The 26,461-nt window shown below is 39.6% G+C and overlaps 2 protein-coding genes across 4 annotated transcripts in view; one reads left to right on the top strand and one right to left on the bottom strand.

Moving 5' to 3' along the window:
• The window catches only part of galm (galactose mutarotase), a 30,174-nt gene extending 27,460 nt beyond the window's left edge, over positions 1-2,714 (top strand). The window contains exons 7-8 of one of the 2 annotated variants that reach the window (XM_067989292.1): positions 260-347; positions 2,696-2,714. In XM_067989292.1, coding sequence (XP_067845393.1) covers positions 260-337 — 78 coding nt within the window. In that variant the 3' untranslated portion in view covers positions 338-347; positions 2,696-2,714. Of the gene's footprint in view, positions 1-259; positions 402-2,695 lie in introns of those variants that run through there. The other variant, XM_067989290.1, reaches the window with a different exon arrangement.
• Positions 2,715-3,348: 634 nt separating this feature from the next.
• Positions 3,349-26,461, bottom strand: LOC137324694 (serine/arginine-rich splicing factor 7-like). Of its 2 annotated transcripts, XM_067989293.1 has the most exons (9): positions 26,303-26,403; positions 16,428-16,608; positions 11,814-11,990; positions 10,787-10,861; positions 10,611-10,688; positions 7,887-7,940; positions 6,354-6,431; positions 5,547-5,582; positions 3,349-3,757 (listed from the first exon to the last, which is right to left on the bottom strand). In XM_067989293.1, exons 1-9 carry the CDS (start codon positions 26,328-26,330, stop codon positions 3,703-3,705), a joined length of 762 nt encoding a protein of 253 aa, XP_067845394.1. In that variant the 5' UTR covers positions 26,331-26,403; the 3' UTR covers positions 3,349-3,702. The 2 variants fall into 2 exon arrangements, with proteins under 2 accessions (XP_067845394.1, XP_067845395.1); XM_067989294.1 differs by lacking the exon at positions 16,428-16,608 and having other exon boundaries at positions 26,345-26,461.

The following is a 26,461-nucleotide window of genomic DNA, read 5'->3' as shown; positions in this document are numbered from 1 at the left end:
TAAAATCGAGGCATTGCCAGACCGGGAGCTAACAGAGCAAATTTGCAGAGAGCAACTGGTTGATGGGTGAGTGGGATTTGGCACGAGTTAAAATACGAGCATCAGAGTTTTGGATGAGCTCAAGTTTACGGAGGGGGTTAGGTGGGAGGCCAGCCAAGAGAGCATTGGAATAGACTGCACGTTGATTTCTGCGCACAATCTTTACTATTTCTAAGAGTTACAGTTTAGTTTGATGCTTTCAAACCTTTTTATGTTGCAGATGAACTTTCCAGATGCATTGCTGAGATCTGCTGAAGAATATAACCACACAACATGGTTTAAGTTCTCTGTGCTTTGAGAGCAACAATGTGAGCATCTATGTTGCAGTTGCCATATTTTAATTAAAACACTTTGTAACATTGGTTAAGCTAGAACAAAAAAATCATTATGCTTTGGGTGAGTGTTAGGGAATGAATTTAACACTCTTTAACCAATACATTAGGAAAGTTAAATCAGGTATTTCCCATGTGTCCAGAAGAGGGAGTATTCACACAGACACCCAGTGAGTTGAATAGTGCATAGCTAGGATGAGGCCCAGCCTCTCTTAATTCAGAGTATTTTACCAACACCAGAGTTGCCACTATATTACATAACTATTCAGATTCAGTTTATTTGGGAACAGATTAGAAGACTGGATGTTCGATGTTAGCTAAGCACTTGGGCTGGTGTTTAGCATAACGGCCACAAAAAGACTTGCATTTATATTGTGCCTGTCATAACCTTGATGGCCCAAAGCATAATCACTGTTGTAATGTAGGAAATATGGCAGCCAATTTGCACAGAGCAAGGTCCCACAAACAGCAATAAGATAATGACCACATAATGTGTTTTAGTGGTGTTGGTTGAGGGATTAATATTGGCCAAGACACTGGGGAGAACTCCCTTGCTCTTCGAAGTAGTGCAATGGGATTTTTATGTCCACCCGAAAGGACCTTGGTTTAACATCAGCCAAAAGACTGATGCAAAAGCACCTGACAGTGCAGTACTCACTCTGTACTACACTGGAGTGTCAGGCCAGATTTTGTGTTCAAGTCCTGTGTGGCACAAAAATTCCTCCAAATCCAATTGATAATACCGACAATATTGATAGATGTAGATGATTCAACACTGTTCTCAAAATCAAAGGGAAGGCCAAAGACAGCTCTGGTGAGAAGGTTGGTTAGACCTTCAGCCCATTCATTGCAATACCACAACTTTTGATTACAAAATGACACAGCTCTCAAAGGATGGATTTTTACTGAAGTCAGTAATTGCCACAAGTGTTAACACCTGATATTTCTGCTTTGCCCACTGCATTTTAAGTGGCAAACTTAATACCCTACCTGCCATAGGCTCTCAAGGCAATGCACTTCACCTTAAACCAAGAGTAAATCTGGTACAAAATTTTAGCCTGTACAAATTGGTGTGGGTCTTTTCTTAAAATCGGAAAGTGATGTCTGTTTTTCTCTTACAAATGGAAGGGTAACCTAAGATTTCAAAGACCTTGCAGATGGTTTTTCTAGTAGTAGTTTAAAGCAAGTGACTCAATTAGCCTTAAATATTATAATAGTTCCTTTTTCAAATAAACTGATTTATATCCAGTACTGATTTTATAATAGTATTTCCACATGTCTCCTGTACACTTTCTGTACTACTTTGATTACTCACCTATGACAGATCAAGGAAAATGAGGAATAATTCAAAATAAATTTTAATCTGCTTCCACCACCCTTTCAGGCAGCACACTCCAGATCACAACTCACTGTGCAAAAAAACCTCATCTTCCCTCTGGTTCTTTTGCCTGTGTGATGTGATTTACATTTTGCATAGCAAAAGACTCCAATGTTTTCTACAGGGAAAAACTGGGGAAGTGGGAGTAATTGGATGGCATTCAAAGAGCTGGCACTGGTACAACAGGCCAAATGGCAGCCTTCTGTGCTGTCTAATTTTATGATTCTATGAAACTTTCATCCCAACAGTTAAGGCTGGGTTTTCTGTGGCTGTTCATTTCCCTGGCTCCTGAAAGTGGTGTAATTGATCCCACAGGAGAGGATAGCAGTTTCAAGTTAGCTAGCTTCTAATGGAAGGCAGCAGTGGCTGAAGAACCATCACATGATCTTAGAGAAATATCTACAGCTGTCAAAAGAACTTGGATTTATATAGCACCTTTCACACCCTCAAGTGCTTCATGGCTAATTAAATACTTTAAGTGTAGTCACTGTTGTAATGTAGGAAATGCAGCAGCCAAATTGCACACAGCAAAGTCCCACAAACAGTAATGCGAGAACAGCCAGACAATCTGTGTGATGTTGGGTGAGGGATAAATATTGGTCAGGACACCAGGGAGAACTCTCCTGCTGTTCTTGGAAATAGTGCAGTGGGATTTTTTTTATGTCCACCTGAGGTCAGATAGACCTTGGTTTAACATCTCATCCAAAATACAGCACCTCTGACAGTGCTCAAGTCTCTGGAGTAGGATTTGGACCCACGGCCTTCTGACTCCAAAGGAGAGAGTGCTCTCAACTGAGCCACGGCTGACATCTAGGCCTGGATTTTTATTCCAGGTTGGGGGGAGGGGGCAAAAAAAACAACTTCCGGATGGGAAACTCGTAAGTATGGGGTTCTCAAACGTCCTGTCAATTTTAACGTCAGGGCATGTTTTAAATTTTTTCACTAGGTTTCCCAGCCCAACAACCAGCCAGATAGACAGCTGGGGGACGGATGCCAGGTAAGTCAGACGTTTGGTGGGGCGGGAGGATGGCAGTAGATTTTGGGGGGGGGGGGGGGAGGGGAGGGAGGAAGGAAGAAAAGGAGATTTGGAGACATCAGGGGGCGGTGGTCAGCCGATCGTGTGTGTCGAATCGTGGCAAGAAAGCTAGTTAGGCCTGGAGGAAACACTCCTGCTCCTCCAGGCCCACAAGCAGTACAATAAAGGCACTTACAAGAATGAGAAACAGATACACAGAATTAGCACAGGGAAACTAGTGGGATAGACTTGTCACTTTTAAAAAAGCAGAACTGGAATCTACAAGGCCAAGACTTACAATGTACTAGTTAGACCTCACTTAGACTACTGCATGCAGTTCTGGTCATCACACTTCAAAAGAATTGTACAAATATTTTTAAAAGTTAGTAGAGCAACAAGAATGATCTTCTGTCTAAAGGAGTAGAATTATTAAGAGTAGAGAAGTTTAAGCTCTACAGTCTGGATAGAAGGTAATGGGGTAAATAATTTTATCCATACCATTTAATACATTGAATTCTGCCAGCCAGTAAATTTGTCTAAATACAATGGTTCTCCAATAGATGCATAAAAATTTAGACATACACCTCAGGACAATTTATTTTTATTTCCAGATACAAAAATGTGATACACTTCAACTGGTTTGAGGAATCTGATATTAGAACAAAAGAATACAACAGTTATGCAGGAAAAAAATGCAGGTTACTGGATTTAGTCTCTAAGATGTGTACTCTTTTTTAAAAAAAAATCAGTCCTACCCATGCCATATTTTTTCCACAAAGGGGAAAAAAGGAAGCATGAAAAATTAAGTTAGAAACAAGCCCTTACATTTAAAATCAAATCAAAAAACCACAAAGAATCAAAAGATTCCCTTACAACTTCAAAGAATGTAAACAAAAAACATTCATTCTAAAGATTTGCTTTTGCTTTGCAATTTGTACTTAGTCATTTCTGTCAGGACTTGCAGCTCTACGAGAATTTTCAGATGGTGTGCGACTGAAGGAGAAAAAAACAAAAAAAGTCATTAGAACAGCATCTCAAACAAGTAAAATTAGTTTGTCTTCCACATTCATCTATATTTCAGGGACTGCCAATTCCCCCTCCCCATTCTCAAAATAAAACTGCTCTCAGGCCTCCCAAGAAAGCAGTCAGGTGCCCCACTGAGGCTTTTGTCAATTTTTTTTATATAACCTATTAGATGACAATAACATTTTACAAAAGGAAATTGGAATTGAATTAGTTGCATGGATTTTAAAAAAAAACAGAAGTAATGGGTAAAGAATAAATGACAGAGCAGTAGGGCACAAGTCCTCAAGTCAAAACAGCAAGCAAGTTAAGCATGAGTATAGAACTTGTATGCCATGGCTTCTTAATGTGGATCCAGTTTGTATGTTAGATGATTTTAGGTACTACTGAAATAAAATGTAGATGTTAACATTAAGTATAGGATACACTGATAGCACAGTTTGAAGAGTGTTTATGACAGATCCCTTCCCATCCCATGTTGGTTTGTTAAAAATATGCAGAGATATCACAAGTAGAAATTTTTTAATACAGAAGTCACATTTTTAAAGCAATAAAATTCCTTACATCCACAAGTTGCTGGTGTGAAATAAAGCACAATTATTTCAGACATTAATAAATGACTTAGTCATAGATAAGATTCAGAAAAGTAGGGAAGGAGAATCTACTGCATTCTCAAAATATGACTCACTAACATCAAATATTCCCAAGTAGCAAACAACCTTTACAATAACCACTGCAGTTAATGTAGTGTACACATCTGCAACACTTCGTTTTTATCTCTGAACACCAAGTGAATTCAGCTAACCCGATTAATGAAATACCACTCAGATCACGCCCAATTTGACCTGCCAGGCAGATCTTGGATACAATTAAGTAGGACTTGCTGCCCAATACTTCAGAGACACATCTTCAAATGTTATATTTTTTACTACTTCCATGTGTTGAATATGATACCTAATAAACCACACAAAATTGATGTAGAGGGACTATTTTATGCAGGTGCGATTGTTGGAAAGGGGGGGTAGAATTACTGAGTGCAGGGACCCAGGGCTCAGTAGTAGGACCACTACGATTTTTAATTTACAAAAAAGACTGATTCAGAAACTCATATTTGTAAGTGATAATAAACTAGATGGGGAAGTGGGTTCAGAAAAGGCAGCTTAGAAATTACAGAATGAGTTGAATAAAATATGGAATTAGGAAAGAATGGCAGATGAAATTTAACACAGACAAGTGTAGAGCACTGCACACAGGAAAAAAAATCCACTTAAGTAATCAAACATCAGCATAATTTTCTAAAATCTCCTTATGCCTTTTAGCAAATTAAACACCCAGCCCACACAATGAACAGCAATAGATGCAAGGTGGAAGATGACAAAAACAAAAGCAGTCACCCCTCAAAATGGAAAGCTGCCACCCAAAATTGCCAAAGATAACCATTCAGCAAAAAAAACAGCAATAAAGCATAAGCACAAACATATATAATGCACAAAATTTTCATAGACTCAAATCTTCATAGATTACTATAATGAAAAATACACAAAGGCAGGAAATGATACCCATTCAATGTGTTAAATTACTTAGGAATTCCCCACCTTTCTCAGTTGTTCCTTCCTCTTACCATCATTAGGCTTTCAAAACACAATCTTAAGAGTCACGTGACCACTATTTCTTGATTTACCCTAACCTTGTGCCCTGCACTGCAGAGGGTGCCCCTTCACCTTGGTTTCTAATTTTAAAAAAAAATATAATTCCTTACCTTCGCTTTGGTGAAAGTGATCTAGACTTCGAGCGACTGTTTTTGGAAAGGAAGGTAAACAAGTTAGCAAAGCATCCAAAGACCCAATATTACCACCACAAATGTTTCTGGATAAGGGGGGGGGGGGGGGGGGGAAAGAGAATACCAGTTGTGAGGAATTGAATAGTATCACTCCCCAGATCAGGTACAGCACACCAAACTGCAGAGTAAAGCTCCTTCTACTCTGTCTGAACAATAAGCCTCAACTCTCTGAAGAGGAACTATCAATGTAAATTTCCCTATACTAGCCATCTTCATCATATGATCTAGATGGCCAATTTACGTGCAATTTTGCACTGCGGGCCCATTAGGGTTCGGTTTCATATTGCCCAAACTTACTTCACTAAGAGCTCAAAGATTGGTTAGGGCTAGATTCAAATCCAGGTCCCACAGATTAAACAAAATCCAATTGGGACCTAGTCCCCATGAAGCACTCTGGGGCAGCACAGCAGTATTCCAGTGTGCTATAACTAGAATCACAAGTTCATGATTGTAGCTATGCCATCAATAGTACTGACAACCTCAAATGGCACAAAAACCAGAAGTAGTCAATCCATACCATTCTCACACACCTCCTTGCAATTGGCTCGAGAATAACTTTAGATAGCTGGGAGCAGGGCAACCGTTAAGTCTGCAGCTTGGGAACAGTATACACCACAGGAAATCCAATTTAAAAATTGATATGGGAGGGGGAAATAGGGTAGGCAGGCAAAAATATTTAAATGGGTCAAAAACAATTAGTAAGAATGCTGGTTTTGGTTCCCTCACCTTCGAACAGGAGATGCAGACTTGGATCTTCTTATAGGAGATCTTCTTACAGGAGATCTTCTTACAGGAGATGGAGACCTACAAAAAATAAAAATGTTAACTGACAGCAACATACATTAGCTGCACATTAAATTTATCCCACACTTGAGGATTAATTATTTCACAACTACAGACATCTCTCAACTATAATTTCCCATCTGTGGCAGCAAGGTGAATCAACAAAGTACACTCTCTAAGGCCTTAATGTCATCTATTTGTAGAACATTCTGTACTGAATCATTGCCTGTTTTCATCTTGAGCTTTCTTGGACAGGCTGAATCTGGCCTGCAGGCTCCCATTGTCCAGCCCCCAATTACCCAGTTGTATTTTCATTGCAAGTTTGTGTTCATAGCTATAACCACTACTCCCAGGCCAATCACCTTTACCAGTCCTCTAAGCCTGGGCGATTCAAAAGGCTTCCTTGTATTAACATTTGAACAGACGGGAGCAGAAGTAGTAGCAGCAGCACTGGCAAAGTGAAAAACAGCAAGAGAACACAGCAGGGAACAAGTGATGGTGAATGACAGCAGCAAACCAGGCCAGAAAGTAGAGGACAACAATACAGACCAGACAGCTTGGGGGGAGAGCACCATTTGAAGAAGAGTTCTCCCAGTGTCCTGGTCAACATTTATCCTTGAACCAACACAGATTATCTGGTCATTAATCTCATTTTCTGTTTATAGGACCCTTCTGTATACAAACAAGCTGCAGTGATTGTCTATATAGCAGTGACTACATTTCAAGAAGCAATTAATTGGCTGTCTAGCATGATGTGACGTGCTGCGGTAGTAAAAGGCACTATATAACTGCAATTTCTTTTTCTTACTAGCTGCTTAATAGCAAACATTTTAAATATAATTTTAGTAGAGAATAAATTTACTGAACTACCAATAAATTCCTTTACAGCTGATCAAAATTGCTGCATATGTTCACATCACTATAGTCATGTTCATCTCTTCCAAATTACATTACCAACTTACTGGATGTAGTTACAAATCTTGCATTCATTTGGTTTCTGCATTTAATCTTTCATCTTACGTTGTCAAGTTCTTAAATACCACACATTCCACTTTTGTATTTTTCTGCCTTTTACCCATACACCAGCCAAGATGACAGCCCTTATTAGGGCTGTTCTAATACTGCTCAAAAACATATGACCTGCCCCATTTCCTCCCTCTCTATAGGTGGTGTCTGATCTCTGCTCACTGCTTCTCCTCCCCCCTCCCACCCAAAGACAGCAATCAGAATTAAAAGGGCAAAACTACATCCTGTCCCATCAGTGAGTGCACCATGAGGACTTTTTCCCATATTATGTAAATATTGAACTGAAGTTTTCTTTAAACTGGTTTCCAAATTTTTTTTTACAACTATCACCAATATTCACTCCCAAATGTGTCTAACGTAGCCCTGCATAATTGACAACTCAAAAGAAATATAGTCAATATATTTGTCAATTACTGGAAAGAAAGGCTATTCCATGAAAATTAAACCAACCTGCTTCTCTGCCTAGACAGAGACCTGGATCTGGACCGTGACCTCGACCTAGACCTATAATGAAAAAAGACCATTATAAAAAGAAAATCATGGATTTTCCTGTGATAGGAGAAAAGTTAGCTATTAGGAAATACTTACAGGGTACTTAATTTACATAACTTAACCAAAGAACATAAATGTCATCCATTTCCTCCATAAAGAACTCAAGTAAACTCAGACAAGGCAATGCTTACGCAACAACCTTCACCAGCAATAAGTTCTATAATTTGGTTTGTTCACTCAGTCTATTTAAAACTTGTGTTTAGAAAAAACCTGACCAGGAATATGGTAAAAATGAAGTCCTTATTGCTATCTGTTTGCATACAATCCAAATATACAACCTTTCATGTTTGGAAGATGTGCTCCATGGGAAATCAGTGTGGCTAATTTCTACAGATCAGACACTGCCAGCCATCTTCTGGACTTTATGAAAACTGACCAGCCATTCTAAAGTCTGTTTAAAAAATATCTATAGTATAGTTCATATTCCAAGTACTTATTTGCAAAGTGCCCTTCCATTTTAAAGCACAACAATTGAGGCCACTTGTCACAACATGGTAACAATCTCATTATACAACTAAAAAGGTACTCAGGGAATCAATGGGGAGGGGGAAGGAAAGGGGGAGGTGGTATGATGTATGGGATAAGTTACTTATAAATGGACTGGTTCATCATTGAGTACTGTGTCAGTTATCAATGGCTGTTTGGATTACCCATGGCAGTTACATGAAGATTTTGGGGAATGTGCTTGCAGTGGTTTTGTGTTGTGATGCACCGAAACAATTGCACTTGATATAAAAAGGTTAGATAGGTGGTTGAAGGAAAGGAAAATAGAGGGATATGGAAACAGGGCAGGCACATGGAAATAGGAGTACTGCTCATGGGGAAGATAAATACAGACTGGTTGGGCAAAACAACTTGTGTATTGCAATTTCTAACTAATTCTATGTAATGTAAGCTGAATCTGTATGAGATTCACATTATGAAAGTCTTTAAAAAGTAAACGAGGCCACAACCCTATGTATGATTGGTAAGAACCTCAAATACCATACTGCCACCAAAATCAAGTGCTGGCAACTCATTAACAGCAGTAAATGTCCTCCCTCCAAGAGTCAGTTCCTCATCTCACCTAGCTACAGGAATAAGGCATCCAATTTGCAGAAAGCTCCAGCTTAATTTCTGTTCCATCAATCTGAAGAAAGCTCAGCAGAGATGGGTTAGTATTTGTGGTCAGTCAAGACAGAATTACAGCAAATGCCAACTAATACTCTTGAATATACAGAGTAAGAGGGATTTAAAAATTCCATAAATAGCAGGAACAGGCAAGTTTAATATGCAGACAGATTTTCCACACATCTAGTCTGTTAGATGATAGTTTACAGAACCAGATAAATTAAGTGATGAGCTGTAGTCAATGATTAATAAATATATATTTATATATTTATCATACATGCATCACTTGGAGCATCAAATAAAATACCAAGATGCTTGTAAAGTAGACAAGAACACTTGTATATGCAAGGATATTGGATGGCATTTACTTCAGATCTCACATCTGTCCACAAATATCAACTCTTCAGTTTGCTTTTAGGTGGGAGGAACAGAAATTAAGCTTCAGATTTTAGCCAAGTTCAGCAAATTTTTTACGCATCAACTTACCTTATATCACCACCTAAACAATAAAAGAACCTAACATACAAGTGACGCTCCACACAGTCTAGCCAGCAGCGCTCATTTATGCTGCTCAACATTAGGTAAACTGTCATATAAGCTTATTATCAAAGTGACAGTAAAGTGGTCAGCATTAACCCCATTTTGCTCAGCATACCCTAATGGACCAGCTCCCAATGTTACAGGTAAACTCTCAACTGTAGTGCTCAATTGCAGTATCTAGAGCAGCCCAGAAAGGTTTGCCTACAACGGGAGTCACAAGTCAACAAATCCAGAATCAATCCAGATGACTTGCAAGGCATATTCTCAAGAATGTTGCAACTGAGAAAGATGGAATAAGAATCTGCACCCATGATTCCCAGAGTGAGTTCTCAATTTCAACCATCCCACTGAGTTGCTGCCAAGTGAAGGCCAGGCACTTCCCAGGAAGAGAAATGTTACAGAACCACTAATATTCTATTAAATAGTTTTATTTCAATAAGGCCCTTTCATTTGCTGTATGGAAGCTGGAACATCCTAATAGCATTCTCTTGCCTTATCATCTTGAAGAAAAGCAGCTCAGTCAATAGTCCACAGCAAAGTAGGTCATGAATGGAGGCCTAGAGGCATACAAAGCAATTAGTCTGGCAACAGCCAAAAGGAAGTGAAGGTGGGCCACAAATTGCCCTGGCCATATTATGAGTACCATTAACTTACTGCATGGACTGAACTGCTGTAGTCTAAATGCATGCAAATTAAGGGGTAAATTATTTGTATACAACTCAAATTTGCGTAACAATTTAACAACAGCTGTAATACCAGTTTTACCCAATATGCTTCCCATGATGGCAACTTCTGACAGGAGATGCTCTCTTTGCAAGGTCACATTTTAAAAAATTGCCTGGCAGAAAAGGACATTTGTAACCACTGGGATTTAACCAGCAATGAAGAAAACAGCATCATTCACAGTTCAATACATTTCAAAAGCTTATTTCAATTCCAAAGAGGAAGGGAGAGAAAAGGAAAAACACTCACCTGGACCGTTTAGGAGAGAATGACCGAGACCTTCTGGGAGAAAAAGACCTGGATCTCCGAGGAGAAAAAGACCTGGACCTAGATAAAAGTTGAACATTATTTTTAAATTGTGCAGGATATTCTAGAAACCTGAAGGCATCATTCCTCAAAACTAAACCTCACAATTAAAGACTTACCTTCTGCCACGGCTACGGCTGTGTGAACGGGTATACCTTCTTCCCCGCGAGCGTGAACGTGATCTGGTCCTGGACCTGGTTTAACAAAAGAAAGTGCTGTTAAATTTAGCCATTTCAGCATTATACTCTTGGAATACCTCTGCTGGAATCAGAAAACAAGATTGCTATAATATAGTATTTGTGTCTGTCAGTTTGAAGACAACTTGGGGACCTATGTATTTGTTTTTAGATTAAATCTACATAACGTAGATTCATTAAAAAAATTTTTTTTTTTTTTTAACATATTTTAGTATTTTGTGCATCGTAAAAACACTTTGTAAGTGGTACGTAAAGTAAACCTTGCAAGTTTGCAGGTCAGTCGACCCTCTCTTTGGACCAAGGTCTAGCAGATCTAGGCGATCTAGAAGTATCTATCAGACCATCGCAGCATCTAGATGTTCTTCAATCTAACGACGATCAAACTGACAGCCAAATGAGCCAAAGTGAGGCTTGATTGACGCAGGAAGGTTTGTCTACGAGGGAATGCGGTCAATCTGGCGTTCCTCTAGAAAGGGGCCCAATTGAAAGCCAATTTACAGCATAACGGCGATCACCTTGTCTCACTCTCAAACTTTTTCTGCCCTCAAAAGAATCTTAAGGTGAAGCTAGTTGTAGCAGGCTCTCGAGGGGATCTGGCCTCATGCCAATCACCGTATGCTCTAGGCGCATCAAAACTGTTGGATTTGCTAGATGCCTCAGCCTGATATCATGAGGCTCACGACATTCTGAATCGCGGTGACTGACTCAAACGAAGAAACCTGAAAGGTTCGGACCAGGTGGATCATTAATATTCAAAACATTCACAGTGAAACTCAAAAAGTCAAGCAAAAAATGCCACAAGACCTGATTAGCACTTAAATGTAAAGAAGCAAGAAGCAATGATAAAGCACTGCATTTCTTTATTCAGATTAAATAAAGTTGCTTAGATATACTTAAATAAAAATACTTTTAAGCAATATTAAAAGTCACTGAGATTGGCAACTCATACCTGCTCCTTCTGCGTCGACTATAGCGATGACAGTCATAAGCATAATGACCCTTTTCTCCACATTCATAGCATCGATCATTTGGGTCAAAGGGGCGACGTGCTGGTGGCCGCTCAAAGCGCGAGCGCCGTGGCATTCCTGTTGATAGCTCCACTCGCACACGTGAGCCACAAATTACCCTTAAGTTAAAGAAATTAGTGTTTACACAAAGTCAAAGACAACCCAACACAAAGCATCAGTTAAAATGTGTAACTAGAACAATACCGTCGCTATGAAATGACTGGCACTTTAAGGCTTCAACGGCATAAACTCTACTTCATTTTAGGTTGCATACAATTAAATATGCATTAGTTGGGTTTCTACCACCCTTAGTGTTTAGATGCCTATTACAATATACTCATTAATATAAATCAGGCTCGTAACTTGAGAAATAATGCCCATTCTGTTCAGATTCCCTTTTTTCTCCCCCAGTACAAGTTTTTTTTCCTGTGACGGGAATGTGAACACTAGGTCATCACTGTATTAAAAGTCAAATGTAGAACAATGCAAAATTATGATGAAGCCCGTAGCATCATAAGCAGTGTGGCAATATTTACACAAGTAGACCCATCTGGTATTAGAAAAATAGCAGGAAAGGCAGTTGAAGATCTAACCAAAATCTCAAAAAAAATACTGCCACCACCCTGAAGAAGCAAATTTAAAATAATCAATTTGAACTGGGTGGGGGGGGGGAAAAAGAGTGACAGTACCTACCTCCCTTGAAACGAGTGGAAAAAACAAAAACACAGCTGAGACAAGAGAATCCAAAAATATACAAAATTAAAAGAAAAACCAAATGGGAGCAGATCAAGAGTACTTGTAAGGTTGAAGGCATTACACTGTTTAATTGGCCAAGGAGCAGCACAATAACTCCATCCATCCTAGTGAAAATTAAATGTTAACAGCTGGACCATAGAGTTATATGGACAGCAAAAAAGATAAATATCAGATTCACAAGTTAGCAAAACATGGTGGCCAACAGGAACCCATTGCCCCTACTGTTTAAAAAGGGAGATTAAGTGCTGCACGTATTACCCATTGACTTTCGGCAATGCAGCTGTACAGAAGCTGTTCACCTTTGTTTGAAGTTTAGGGGCATGAAAGGAAAGCAAGCAGTCTTGAGAGGGGTCAGGTGAGAAGTCAGAGACACCAATAAAGCTGTGACAGAAGCTGAAAGAATTTAACATTGACAGAAGGAAAAAAAACACTGCAGAATAAAGTTTCACTGGGACTGATGCCAACACCTGTGGACTGGAGCGAATCCCCAAGTTGTAGATAAGTATATTTTGATGGCATTTACCACTTATTAGCTATACGGATATTATCCTTAATTCCTCTGAAAAAAAGGGAAGGAGAGAAAAGGGAGATTAAAGAAAAAGTTAAACATAGCCCTGTATGTGCATGATGTATCAAGGTTTTATTTATGAAGCTGCAGTTCAGGACAGTTGGGCAATTGTCTCATGCTGTATCTGTGGTCCTGTGGAAAAACTGGGACCACAGATCAGAGCTATGATTTAAAGACGATTAAATCAATTTAAATAGCCTATTAATGACAGCTGACAGAAGATACAGGATAGAAAGCGAGAAATACAATTTGTCCACAAGGCAGAGTTAACAATTCACGAGCGACAAAGTCGCAGGAGAATTAGTCTGTCCCAAAGTGCAAATAAAAACTGTATTTCACTTCCCTCCATTGCGTATTCTATTTATAACACTCATGTGGTCACAATTTTTTTTTAAAGAATTAATAAATTTAGCTTTAAATCAGGACTGTTGCAAGTGGTGAGGGCACTCCAATACACATTTGGTCATATGAATTTCTTCTTGCAAGAAACAACTGGCTGCTACTTCAAATCACCCAAACTGTGATAAAACATTAAAACTTACAATATCTTAGCCATAGACCCTACTTATTTCACCAGTGAGCATTGAAGCAGGAAGTCCTCAACTCCACAACTCAATACAAAACAGAATCTAATGAAATATCTTTTCAAAAGGATTGGAGAATTTGGCAGTGTGCCAAAGTGCTGCACAATGAAGTGCAAGAAGTGTTCAAACCTCCAGTTCTTCCATACGTTCCAAATCTCTGGCATGCAGTGAAGGGATTGGGACAAGTGGAACCCAGGTGCTTCTCCATAGGAAACTGGAAGATCCAGAGAAATCATCCCATGTCATTCCTAATACCTCAAAAATGTTCTATGCTTGTGCTAATGCTCTGCAGCTGGAGCAGATAGATCCCTGCTGTGAAAGTGATAAATGGAATTCAAAGTTTGACAACAGAAACATATGGGGGAAAAAGGCCACCCATTCCCAAAACATATTTTCAAAAATTGGCAGCCTGGTGCCACAGGGAATGATAGACCAACGATCTACACAGAGGTTCCCAAACGGGATAGTGGGGGGCTGCGGGAACAAGGATTTCTGGAGATGGGCGTGAGAAGGACACACTGGCAGAGAAGGAGAGCCACCGATGCAACCTCACAAAGCTAGAGGTGGTGCATCAAAAGTCTGAATTTCTTTAAATTAAGAAATTGAGCAAATTTAAGTTGACATTCAAAGAAAAAGTATAAACCAATGCAGACATGCATAGAGCAATCTCAGCAAGGGACACTTGAATTCACTCATTTCTACAAGCAAATGTTGGACCAATCAGAGCTGTTGTGGTGCACAGCGATCGGTTACTATTCAAACATTCCACGCTGTGCTGAGAATGCCCTATGCAAGGCTGCGTTGGGGTTATGGTCCCAATATTGACATTATTATGGACTGCAAAATGTCAGTCCTCGGTTAAAGACGTAATTCTGGAGCATTTGTCTCAGTTTTGCACGAAATTCAGCAAATATTTCCATGAGAGGGGCAAATGAATTGCAGGATTTCACCTGGGCTTGAAATCCATTTTCAGAAGACTTTGTAGCAAAGGCCAAGATTGGCGTGAGTCTAAAAGAGAATTTGATCAACAGCATTGGTGATTCTGTTTTGAGACCATTTTAAAGTCGTGCCTCTTGATCAGTTCTGGCTCTCAAGTCAGAGCTCCCAGAGTTAACTCAAAAGAGCCACTGAAATACTTTTCTACTTTGCCTCAAAGTATCATGTGAAATAGGAATTTTTTCACTTATTTACATGAAAAAAAAGTATGGAAGCAGAGAATGTAGAGACTGACTTGCAGATGAAACTCTCCCAAATCAAACAGAGATTCCACAAATTGTGCACTAGCAAACAGGTTCATCCTAATGACTGAGATAACAGTGAATCATCAAGTGTTCTTTTATATTCAAGTTTATTCAGTTGTACAGTACTAGTACAGTGCTATTTATGTTGCTTTCTGTCTTAAGCAATATATTATGTTAGCTAGGAAATTAAATCCTCTATGCAAAAATACAGGGGTTGGGGGTGGGGGGGTGGGATTGGTCTTTGCCAGTAGCACCAAGAGGGGCTGATACCAAATCATTGACTTCAATGGAAATCGTAAGCGATTTAAAACAGACTGCCGATTCGCTATTGCCTGTTTCATGCCACTAATTACCCCCTCCACTGTTACTTAAGAGGGGGTTGCCCATGGGACGTCGAATCTCTGAAAGGGGGCCTCAGCAAAAAAGTTTTGGAATCTCAAATCTACATCAATGTAGATTTATGCTCCAGACTGCCCACACAGTAACTTCCCAAGATGGAGCCAAGCACATCCCAACAAAAAGGGAAGATCACAGAACAGTATTGACAGAAATCTCGGAGCAGCTACCTCCATTCCTCCCGACTACCGAATGAGTGTTGCACAGGGAGAATCTAAAAAGGAAAAAAAGCTAAATATTTACACCAGGAAGAGAAGGCTCTTGACTGCTTAGAATTTTACTGTCAGAAAGGAACTGAACAGGGCAAGAGAGCAGTTGTGCGTATCTTCAGTTACTGGACAGGCTGTCTGATGGGAAAAATAGTACCGGTATGCTGGCGAATGACATGACAATTGTGGAAATAGTTTGTCATTTCCGCAGTTGCCAGACCACACGAGTGTTTAATACAGGTTTGGTTACAGTAATGGCAGCTGTCATAGGTCTCTTATCCATACACTATTGTATTTACTTAATAAATAAAAATAAGTGTATGGATACCAAGCACACCAATCACACACACATATATACAACAATTTTGTACATTTGTCACTCATCGACAACTGCCCATTATTTAAAGGGGAGCTAAATCCAAATGGTAAAGTCAGTCCTTTCATTATTCATTCTCTCCATTTAAAATACTGTGAATGATCCTCAGATGTTCTGTATTCCTCTGATCAGAGCACACTATGCCCACCAACCATGTGCCTAAATAATGAGGAAGTTCCTGCAGACATAGAAATTGATTTCATGGGACAGGTTACACATGCGCTATTATATTATTTCTATCACTACTTTTAGGGGAACAAAAACTTGCCCTTCAGTACCTAAACAGTCTAAACAAGTGTGCTCTGACCAGAATTTTTAAAAACAGCTGAAAACATTCATATTATATAGTTAGAAAGAACAGCAAGTAACTTAATGAAAGCAGTGACTTTACCAATGGGGTTTAGTTCCCCTTTAAAGTTTACTTACTTGCCATCCAAACCACGAACAGCATCTTCAGCATCTCGAGGCTCCTCAAACTCCACAAAAGCAAAACCAGGGGGATTCCGTGCTATCCAGACAGTCCTCAGTGGTCCGTAGTAGCTGAATGCACGCTCTAGTTCCCCTTTACCGGCACCTGTTCCCAAGTTACCTACATAGACCTTGGTTTCTGTTGAGATGCACATCAGACATCATTAGAGTCTACAAAACAAAACACTAAATAAAACTACTTTAAATAATATGCAAGATTTAACTATCTGTGATAACTGTAGGGGCTCCATGTGCTTTAGATACATACACACAAACAGAATTGACTTTACTGTACCATTTCAATGTATACTAAGGGAGATGGGGAAGGGTGAAAACCTGACAAGATCAAATATTTAACTAGAAACTAACAAATGTTTAGCATGCAAAGACATCTTTTAAAGGGCAAGACAAATTCTAGTCCAAAAGTAGACTGACTTAATAATGTGAAAAATATCCCATTATAATACTAATTTTAAAAAAAGGTTCTCAGTTAATGAATGCAAAAATAATTTGTTATGAGGGCAGGTGAAGTGCAACATCACTGAAATGCCTATGCGCTAAATAGATAAATTTACGACAGCAGAGAAAGCTGCTTAAGGAATGCAAAGGAAATGTTTGGTACGAGGCTCATTTGGAACCAGAATGCCAGACTTAATGTTGCACAGGAAAGAAAAAAATACAAAAAGACGAATTGATTGGAGGCCACTTTAGAATCGGTGTTGGCAACAGTAAGGATTGATTAGAAAGGGCTATGTATTCTTGATCAAGGAAAGTGGACAAAATATGAAAAGAGCGTAGATTTTATGAAAGACAAGTATATCTCTTGCTTGCACGAGTTGGGGAGCTAAAAACCGAAGAGCCGGAGGCCAGCCAGAGAACAAAAAGGAGTGGGGGTATTGCGAGGGGCCTGGGAGCAAAAGCAGGCTAGGTTGTGAGCAGAGTACAGGCAGGAAAGTGAGCGACATGGCTATGCATGTTGCTGTGAAAGCAATTCACTGGGCAAGATTTGTCCATAGTAACCACATAGTTAGCAGAATCCAAATCAGCTTCTGTCATCTTGGCTCAGTTGTTAGAGCTCACCTCTGCGCCAAAGTTGTGGGTTCAAGCTCTACTCCAGGATTTGAGCGTATAATCTAGGTGGACACTTCGGTGCAGTACTTAGGGAAGTGCTTGTTGGATGTGCCAATTAGATGAGACATTAAACTAAACATCTTCCAGTAGTTAGGTGGGCAATAAAAAGAACTATTCTGATGTCTTGACAAACATTTCTCCCTTAACCATCACCAAAAGATATATTTTATAAATTTGTATCAGTAGAGAAAGCTGCTTAGGGAATGCAAAGGAAGTATTTCAGGGGGTTAATTGCAAAACTTTTGAAGTAAGTTATACTGATGGACAATAAGTCTATAGTGGGGCAGTGACTATCCTTAGCTGTTTGGTAATTAGTTTCAACACATGAACATCACTGTAAGGTGCAGGAACACTGCAGTAAGGTGATAACATGAAATTATGGAAAATATGTTGATATATCCACATATACAGAAGTATGAACAAAATTAATATACCAAAGAGACTCATTAAAATGTGGGATTTGTTTTTATTATACAACCCACTATTAACATAAGTGCTGGCTGAACTGATTGTAAACAACTTGATACTTTACAACTCTAAACAATTCTGCACTGTAAACAAGGAAAACTTAATGAATATTTATTTATAGCTTCTATATGTGCACAAATCTTAGGGGTGACAGGACAGGTTGCGAAAGCGGTTAAAAGAGCACACGAGATCCTGGGCTTTATAAATAGAGGCATAGAGTACAAAACAAGGAAGCTATGTTGAACCTTTACAAAACACTGGTTCAGCCACAACTGGAGTATTGTGTCCAGTTCTGGGCACCGCATTTTAGGTAGGATGTGAAGGCCTTAGAGAGAGTGCAGAAAAGATTTACTAGAATGGTTCCAGGGATGAGGGACTTCAGTTACGTGGATAGACTGGAGAAGCTTGAGAGGAGATTTGAGAGAAGTGTTCAAAATCATGAAGGGTTTAGATAAAGTAAATAAAGAGAAACTGTTCCCATTGGCGGAAGGGTCAAGAACCAGAGGACACAGATTTACGGTGATTGGCAAAAGATCCAAAGGCAACATGAGGAAAAACTTCTTAAAAAAAACGCAGCGAGTAGTTACGATCTGGGATGCGCTGCCTGAAAGGGTGGTGGAAGCAGATTCAATCGTGGCTTTCAAAAAGGAATTGGATAAATACTTGAAGGGAAAACATTTGCAGGGCTACAGGTAAAGAGCAGGGGAATGGGACTAACTGGACTGCTCTTACAAAGAGCTGGCACTGGCTCAATGGGCTTCTGTGCTGTAAATGTTCTATGATTGTCATTTTACTACAAAATGCAGTCTGGATTTTGATACATTCAATATAGATAAATTCCAAGATTTGTGTCCATAGTTGTTAATACAAAATAGTTATAAATAATGCAATGTATTTCAGTAAACCAATTATGAGCAGGCTATAAATTGACATACTTTAGACACAAAGCTACTTTTTAAATCTGTTGACACCAGCAATAGTCATAGGAACAGGAGTAGACCATTTAGCCCCTCGAGTATGATCTTATTCAACGAGATCATGGCTGATCTGTGACCTAACTCCATATCCCCACTTTAGTCCGTAGCCCTTAATACCATTGGTTAACAAATTCTATCAATCTCAAATTTAAAATTAACAATTAAGCTAGCATCAACTGCCATTTGCAGAAGAGCTCCAAACTTCTACCACCCTTTGCGTGTGGAAGTGTTTCCTAACTTCACTCCTAAAAGTCCTAGCTCTAATTTTTAGGTTATGACCTAGTCCTAGACTCCCCAACCAACAGAAAGTTTCTATCTACCCTATCAGTTCCCCTTAATATCTTGAAAACTTTGATCAAATCACCGTTTAATCTTCTAAATTCCAGGGAATACGACCCTAGTTTGTGTAACCTCCTCATAATTTAATCCTTGGAGTCCAGGTATCGTTCCAGTAAATCTATGCTGCACTCCCTCCAAGGACAATATATCCATCCTAAGGTACGGTGCCCAGAACTGAACACACTGCTCCAGATGTGGGCTAACTTGGGTTTTGTATAGCTGTAGCATAACTTCTACTCCCTTGTATTCTAGTCCTCTAGATATAAAGGCCAGAATTCCATTGACCTTTTTGATTATTTTCTTTACCTGCCCATGACATTTCAATGATCTATGTACATGGACCCCTACGTCTTCGAGCTTTTCACCATTTAGAAAGTACTCTGATCTATCCTTTTTAGGTCCAAAGTGGATGACCTCACACTTGCCTACATTGAAATCCATTTGCAACAGTTTTACCCGTTCACTTAATCTATTAACAAATCTCAAATTTTATGCTTCCATCCACACAGAATCATAAAACCTGCTTACAATGCTGCCTATCTTTGTGTCATCGCCAAACTTGGCTATGTGGCTCTCTATCCCGTCATCTAAGTCGTTAATAAATAGTGAATAGTTGAGGCCCCGACACAGATCCCTCTGGGACACCACTAGTCACATCCTGCCAATTTGAGTACCTGTCCATTATCCCTACTCTCTGTCTCCTGCCGCTCAGCCAATTTCCTAACCGGGTCAATAATTTGCCCTCAATTCCATGAGCTTCAACTTTAGCTAACAGTCTCTTGAGGGGCTTTATCGAATGCCTTCTGAAAGCCCGCATAAAGAGCATCCAGAGACATTCCCCTGTCCACTACTTTAGTCAACTCTTCAAAAAATTCAATCAGTCCAATACCTTAGTGCAGAAAATAGGTTGCACAAGTCTTATCATTCCCTAATTTCTGTCTCTGCTGGAGCTGTCTAGGGCTCATCCATGCTCTTTCCTGCAGTGCACACCCCATGTTAACTAAATTGGAAGCCTAGCGAGCACACCTCACCTCTTGGCTGGGCAGTCTGTAGACCTATGATCATCTTGTCACATAGGGCCCATCCTACTTGTATCATAGCGTGATTTGTATGCCTGCATGCGCGCAAAGCAATAGCATCTGAAAAAATGGACGTGCACAAGCAGACTAGTCGGAGGGAAGAAAAAAAAAAGACATACGTCACAGAAGCCCCGAGGAGGCAAGTAGGTATGAAAAAAGGGCAATCCAAAACAGGGAATCAGAGATAACAGCAATTCAGAAAGAGTGAGCCAATGAACCTGAAGCATATCAGGAGAGATATCAAAGGCCAAGTTAAAAATGAAGTAACTTGAATCTCATGAGGGAATTTTTTTTTTTAAATTTAATTCTGAGAGAATTCTTTGGAGTGGACTTAAACCATGGTTGCGCTCTCGCCCGAGTCCAAAGGCTGTGGGTTCAAGCCGCAGTCCCTCAGTATTGCACTGTCAGAGGTGCTGTCTTTCAGATAAGACATCAAACTGAGGTCCAGCTGCACTCTCAGGTGGACGTAAAAGATCCAAACACATTGAAGTACTATATTTCATACAAGCTTAAGAAGCATTAAAAATATCAGCCAGATATAGCTTCAAACTGCAAGGCTGGCCCTGGCTCCTCTTTGAATGTAAGCTGTGCAAAGTGCATTTGTTTTTGAAAAACTTTCTTCTGAGAATGCTTTACGACACCACCCTCCCTGCCCCCCCCCCCCCCCAATCTAGATTGTCTATCATTACTAGTTATTCCCAGGCCAAGCAACTTTTGTGGCTCAGAAGCTGGCTCTCAAACCATCATTGCCACTCTAGGCAGCAACAAGGAGTTACAGAACTCAATGAAGATTACCTTCCCCCTTTAAGAAATGGTGTAGAAAACATCTATTTGTACTCATATCAGTCAATCTCATTAATTTAAGAGTAAAAATTACTTTGGTCTCTAATAGCTCAGTTGGCAAAGGAAACATGCTACTGAGTCATTGAGATCAGAAGGTATCAGGTTGGATTCTTGATCTGTCCCATGTTGGCTAAACTGAGCTAGAGGGTAGTAAGGGTGCAACAATTAGCCTCAACTGCCTTTGGCTAGGAAGGGGAAAATCATTTAGGGATCCTGATCACGATGAGATGATCCTTGGTGAAAAGTTCACTTATGGACATCTACTGATGAGATTGCAATACCCATTAAATAGCCTGATACTCAGTCTAGGCTCTGTGAAAAATGGCCTCTTGGGTGAGATACCAGAGTGACCACTGCCCATAGAACCATACCCTAGCAAGAGCCAAAAAAAAAGCCAATTTTGATGCATCCCAGTGTGAAAAATAAACAGCTCCATGTGTTTAAGTTAACTTTAAATCAGTCTTGTTTTTTTTTAAAATCAAACAAAACGTAACATTTTTCACTATCAGGTCCTTCACGTATCTTGATCCTAAACAGATGGCAGCTGCAGATTCAAACTGAATGATAAGCTTGACAGTGGCAACTATGAAAAATAAGAAATGGCAAAATTAGATTTGCCTTTAAATGCAGTAAACGGAGGAGAGCGAAATACATTAGGAACATAGGAACAGGAGTAGGCCGTTTAGCCCCTCGAGCCTGTTTCACCATTCAGTGAGATCATGGCTGATCTGTGACCTAACTCCATTAATTCAAACTGCAAAACTGCACATTGAAATATTTGCACACCAAATTGTCATTTTTAAAAAAAAAGTTTATCTTGCATATGAGAATGAACAAGGAGCACAATACTGGCAGCAACATGAGGTTCTTGCAAATTAGGAAATCTTCAGAATCTCATGATTATGTCCTAGCCATAATTCCGTTCAATGTTCAGGGATTGAACCATCTTTTAACCCAAGTTCCCCAGGTTAGTGCTCCCTCAGCCACAGATCTGCACCTGAATATCAGGAACCTGGCCCCAAGCACCAAAAGCCACACAACTACAGCTGTATGGCATTCCCATCCAAATTTTCTTCCAACAATCTTCAGCCAAGTGCAGCCAAGATTGGGAACTCAGTGAAGTGAGGTAGATCAAATATGTGTTCAATACTCCATGGGGCCCTATTTTATGAACATGAGAAGTTTTATGCAACTTTTCACCTAAAACATTAAGCCCCACTGTTCATTCCAGTGTAATTTGCTAAATAGAAAATGAGTCTTGCACACAATACCCAGCAAAACATATAAAACAGTACTTTTGCTTTCCTGAACAAGATATTCAAAACAAGTCAGGATTCAATTTCAGACTGGATTGGGTGGGAAAGAAAGAAGAAATGCATTACTTAATTGGTTGTGGGTCTGTATGGACCATTACAAAGATAGCTATTGTAAATATCTGAAATTCATACCAACCATTCATTATTCTACATGTATAGTAATCCGGTTTGACAATCTGATTCCACATTAATATGATTTGTGAAGGAACTGTATTTTGCTCTCTGCAGCCAACTTGACCCTCGGCCCCTCACCCACACATACCACTCATACAGGACAAGAGTCTAATGTGGGTCTCCCTCCAACTTATCCTTCCTATGGAAGTATGTGACTACTGCTTACTACTTCTCTACAGCAGCACACCCAAGACTAGCAACGTGAAATTTTAATACTGATCTTCAAAGCACACCAGATTTACAAGATAAACTTTAGAGCAATACCATCGCAGCAAATAGACTGGATTCATTTTGGAACAAAGGACAAGGACCAGGGTAGCCAAATACTTATTCCAAATAACCCAGTGTATATTCCTATATACCATTAACAAACATAAAAATAGGTTCTTGGAATACAGTGTGAATGCATGCTAACTCCTACAAAACCATTTTTGATTTAGGTTTATTCAAAAAAGTGTTTTCAACATGTATACAAGAGGCAAATAGCCTTGAAAACTCCTACTGAAGTCTCTGCTACTGTTTTATAAACAATACACCTTTGCTACAAAGGTCACAATTCCTCTTAAAAGTCCACTCAATTGTCCAATTAGTTATATTACTCTAGTATGGAAATGTACACAAGATATTGAAAATGATCAGGATCATCCTGGCCCATCACATGAAAAGCCAGTGTGCTTTCTGGTAAATTCAAGAAATTTCAATAATCTACAGTGAGAAGTACTTGAAGAACAAGTGTTTTGCAATAACCATATAAATTGCTAAAACATATCCAGTTTAAAATGTTACCAGAACTCAAGTGTTAAATCTTACCAATAGTTTTATTTCTCTAATCAAATGTAGACTAATTGCTCAAATTAGCAGTTCCACCATAACATTATGACTACACTGCATTGCAAAGGCAATTAGTGACTACAATTTGTCATCTGAATAATGAGAATTTCATTGTATTTACCCCCATTATGTAACTATGCTTTAACCATCCACATTGGAAAATTGAATTAGCATTCTCACTGCAAGATTACAAGAATGTAATGTGCAGCCACTTATTGGGAAATGACAGTGCTCCATGATGTATATAAAAATGGCTACATAGAAACAGAGTAATCTTATCAAGTGCTTCAAGTAATAAAGGAAATGCAGAAGTTGTGGCATATTTGGGCTAATAAGTATGATAATTTTAAGCATCCTATGGTGACACTTTAAGGCCCATAGTATTAACAGTAGAGTTTGTGGAGGGGCAGCTGTAGTAAGTGAACATTTCTTAGATTAGTAAACTAACTAGTGGCTTGCCCCAGGAGTATGCTGAGATCCTGTTTCTATATAAATTAATGTGATCTGCACATGATAGAGGGAATATCAAAACTAGCTGGCAAGCTGTGAGGTAAGTGAAACAGTAGAGCTGGCAGGTTAGTCAGTAGATATATGGCAACTGTAGTCAAATAGAAATATGTAGTACAATTTAGGGGAAAAAAAACATATCCTAAAATGGTCAACAAGAGGCTTTGAAGATGGCGATATAGTATCTCAGAGGTCAAGAAGGGAATTCCAGAATCCATAGATGTAAAAGCTGGATCTGCCACCAATGAGAAAGAATGCAAGGATAGAGTTATCAAACTTAATGTTTGATGCAGAGGAATCCAATAGAAGTGGTAAAAATTAAGAAAGGGTTTGAATGCGTAAGTAATGCAAAAACATTTCCGCCAAATCCAAAATGAGGGGCCCCAAGCTCAGGATTAGTAAAGAAAGAACTTGCATTTATATAGTGCTTTTCACAACCTCAGGATGTCCCAAAGCATTTTTTTTTAATACAGCTAATAAAATACAGCTTTCAAAGTGTAGTCACTGTTGTAATGTAGGAAATATGGCAGCCAGTTTGTGCACAGCAAGGTCCCACAAACAGTAATAAGATAATGACCAGATAATCTGGTGTTAGTGATGTTGGTTCAAGGCTAAATATCGTCCAGGACACCAGAACTCCCCACTTCTTCGAAATAGTCCCACAGGATTTTTTTTACATCAACTTGAGGGGGCGGACAGAGTCTTGGTTTAACGTCTCATCCGAAAGATTATCCGGCAATGCAGCATTCCCACAATACTGCATTGAAGTATCAGCCTAGATTATGTGCTCAAGTCTCTGGAGTGGGACTTGAATCCACAATCTTCTGATTCAAATGAGTGCACTACCACTAAGTCAAAGCTGACATTTTTTAGTACTAAAAACATAAAAGGAGATGGCTGGAATGAATGTAAGATTAGTAGAATATGGATTTTTTTTTTACTAATAAGTGGCAAAAAAAAAGCATTTAGGAGGGAACTGTATGAACATTTCTGAATAAAAATGAAAGTTTATGGAAGAGCAGCAAAATAAGTTGAGTAGATAGCTTCAATGTGGAGCTAGAACCAGCACAGGCATTGTGGGTCAAATGATCTTGTGTACCAAAATTTCTGATTCTGTTACCATTATAAACATAATTCACAGTTTATGACATAAACTGAGCCCTTTGAGATCGTCTTGCAATCACTAAGTATCTTATCTATATTACATCATAAAATAACCTCCTCACATAAGGCAACCAATTTCTCTTAAGAATTTCCTCCTCGCCATCGACCATAACATTTAAGAAAAACTAATCTAGTCAAATGAAGGTCAAAAAGCAAAACTCAATTGTCACAATGGGTACAGCAAAATGGTAGTGGCACAAGCTATCAAAGGGAAGCTCCAAATTTTACAATGTTAGATATTTTTTAAAAATGGAAGTACTCTCAATAAACTCTGATTTCGAAGACCGGGTGTATTATAACCTATGACCTAAACCTAGGTCACAGCTTCAATGGTTCAAACTATCATCTTACGTAAATAAGACATCGTTAAATCCCTTCAAAGAACATTTTTACTGATCGAAAACAACTAACGGTACGGGGGTGGGGGAAGGAAAGAGTCAACATGTTACTTTAGGGTCCAGTGGCCTGGCGCATTGATAAGCCTCCATTTGCTTCTCTACCCAAACCCAGGGTCGTCGGGACGGTTAGGACCTACCGGGCCCGCAATTCGATTGTCGCCTCTTATCCACCCCCCCAAAAAAAAACACAAGCCGGAGAAGAGTACCCTGAAACAATATGGAGGCAAAGCCGCCTGGTACAGCCCGCCGCAGAGCGCGCGCATACAACTGCTTTCGTTTTCAGTTGCTGCTCCCCATGCTCCTCGCGACCCTTACAGTTAAACCGTCGAGGTAAAGCGGTTTTAAAAAAACCATTTAAATCAGAGGACCGCGCGCACTAGCGCGCTACGGAAAATAACGACAAATAACGTTAGGAAAGAGAACAAGCGGCCGCCATTACGCAGCTTCGACCCCCGCCATGCTGAAGAGGCTGGCGTGCTTCCGCACCTTTCGGGATCGCACAGCAGCATCCAACATCAGGGGGCCGAGGACGAGACGCTGGCTTGTTTCGGTGTTCTTATTTTCCGTTTGCTTTTCCTTCAGTGCTAAAGGGGGGGGATTCCTCACCTCCACCGCACCGGTTGTATCGGGACATAATAACACACTCACTCTTCCCTCCGCCCGTTCACCATTAACTGAGAGCGAAACCAGCCCCGCCTCCGCCACTTGCGCATGTGCGCTTGGGACATTGGCACATACGGGCATTCAGCGAAGTCCATCTCTCCG

This window comes from Heptranchias perlo, chromosome 8 (genome assembly GCF_035084215.1).
Source record: "Heptranchias perlo isolate sHepPer1 chromosome 8, sHepPer1.hap1, whole genome shotgun sequence".
Classification (NCBI taxonomy): domain Eukaryota; kingdom Metazoa; phylum Chordata; class Chondrichthyes; order Hexanchiformes; family Hexanchidae; genus Heptranchias; species Heptranchias perlo.
The sequence above is the reverse complement of the archived record's forward strand: the minus strand, read 5'-3'. Positions and strand labels throughout refer to the sequence as shown.

Excerpts from the sequence above, each read along its gene's own strand:
- LOC137324694 (XM_067989293.1), bottom strand. The coding sequence starts at position 26,330 with ATGTCCCGATACAACCGGTGCGGTGGAG. Across the intron at positions 10,689-10,786 it reads AGCCGTAGCCGTGGCAGAAG|GTCCAGGTCTTTTTCTCCTC; the intron begins GTAAGTCTTTAA and ends ACTTTTATCTAG. Across the intron at positions 6,432-7,886 it reads CTGTCTAGGCAGAGAAGCAG|GTCTCCATCTCCTGTAAGAA; the intron begins GTTGGTTTAATT and ends TATTTTTTGTAG.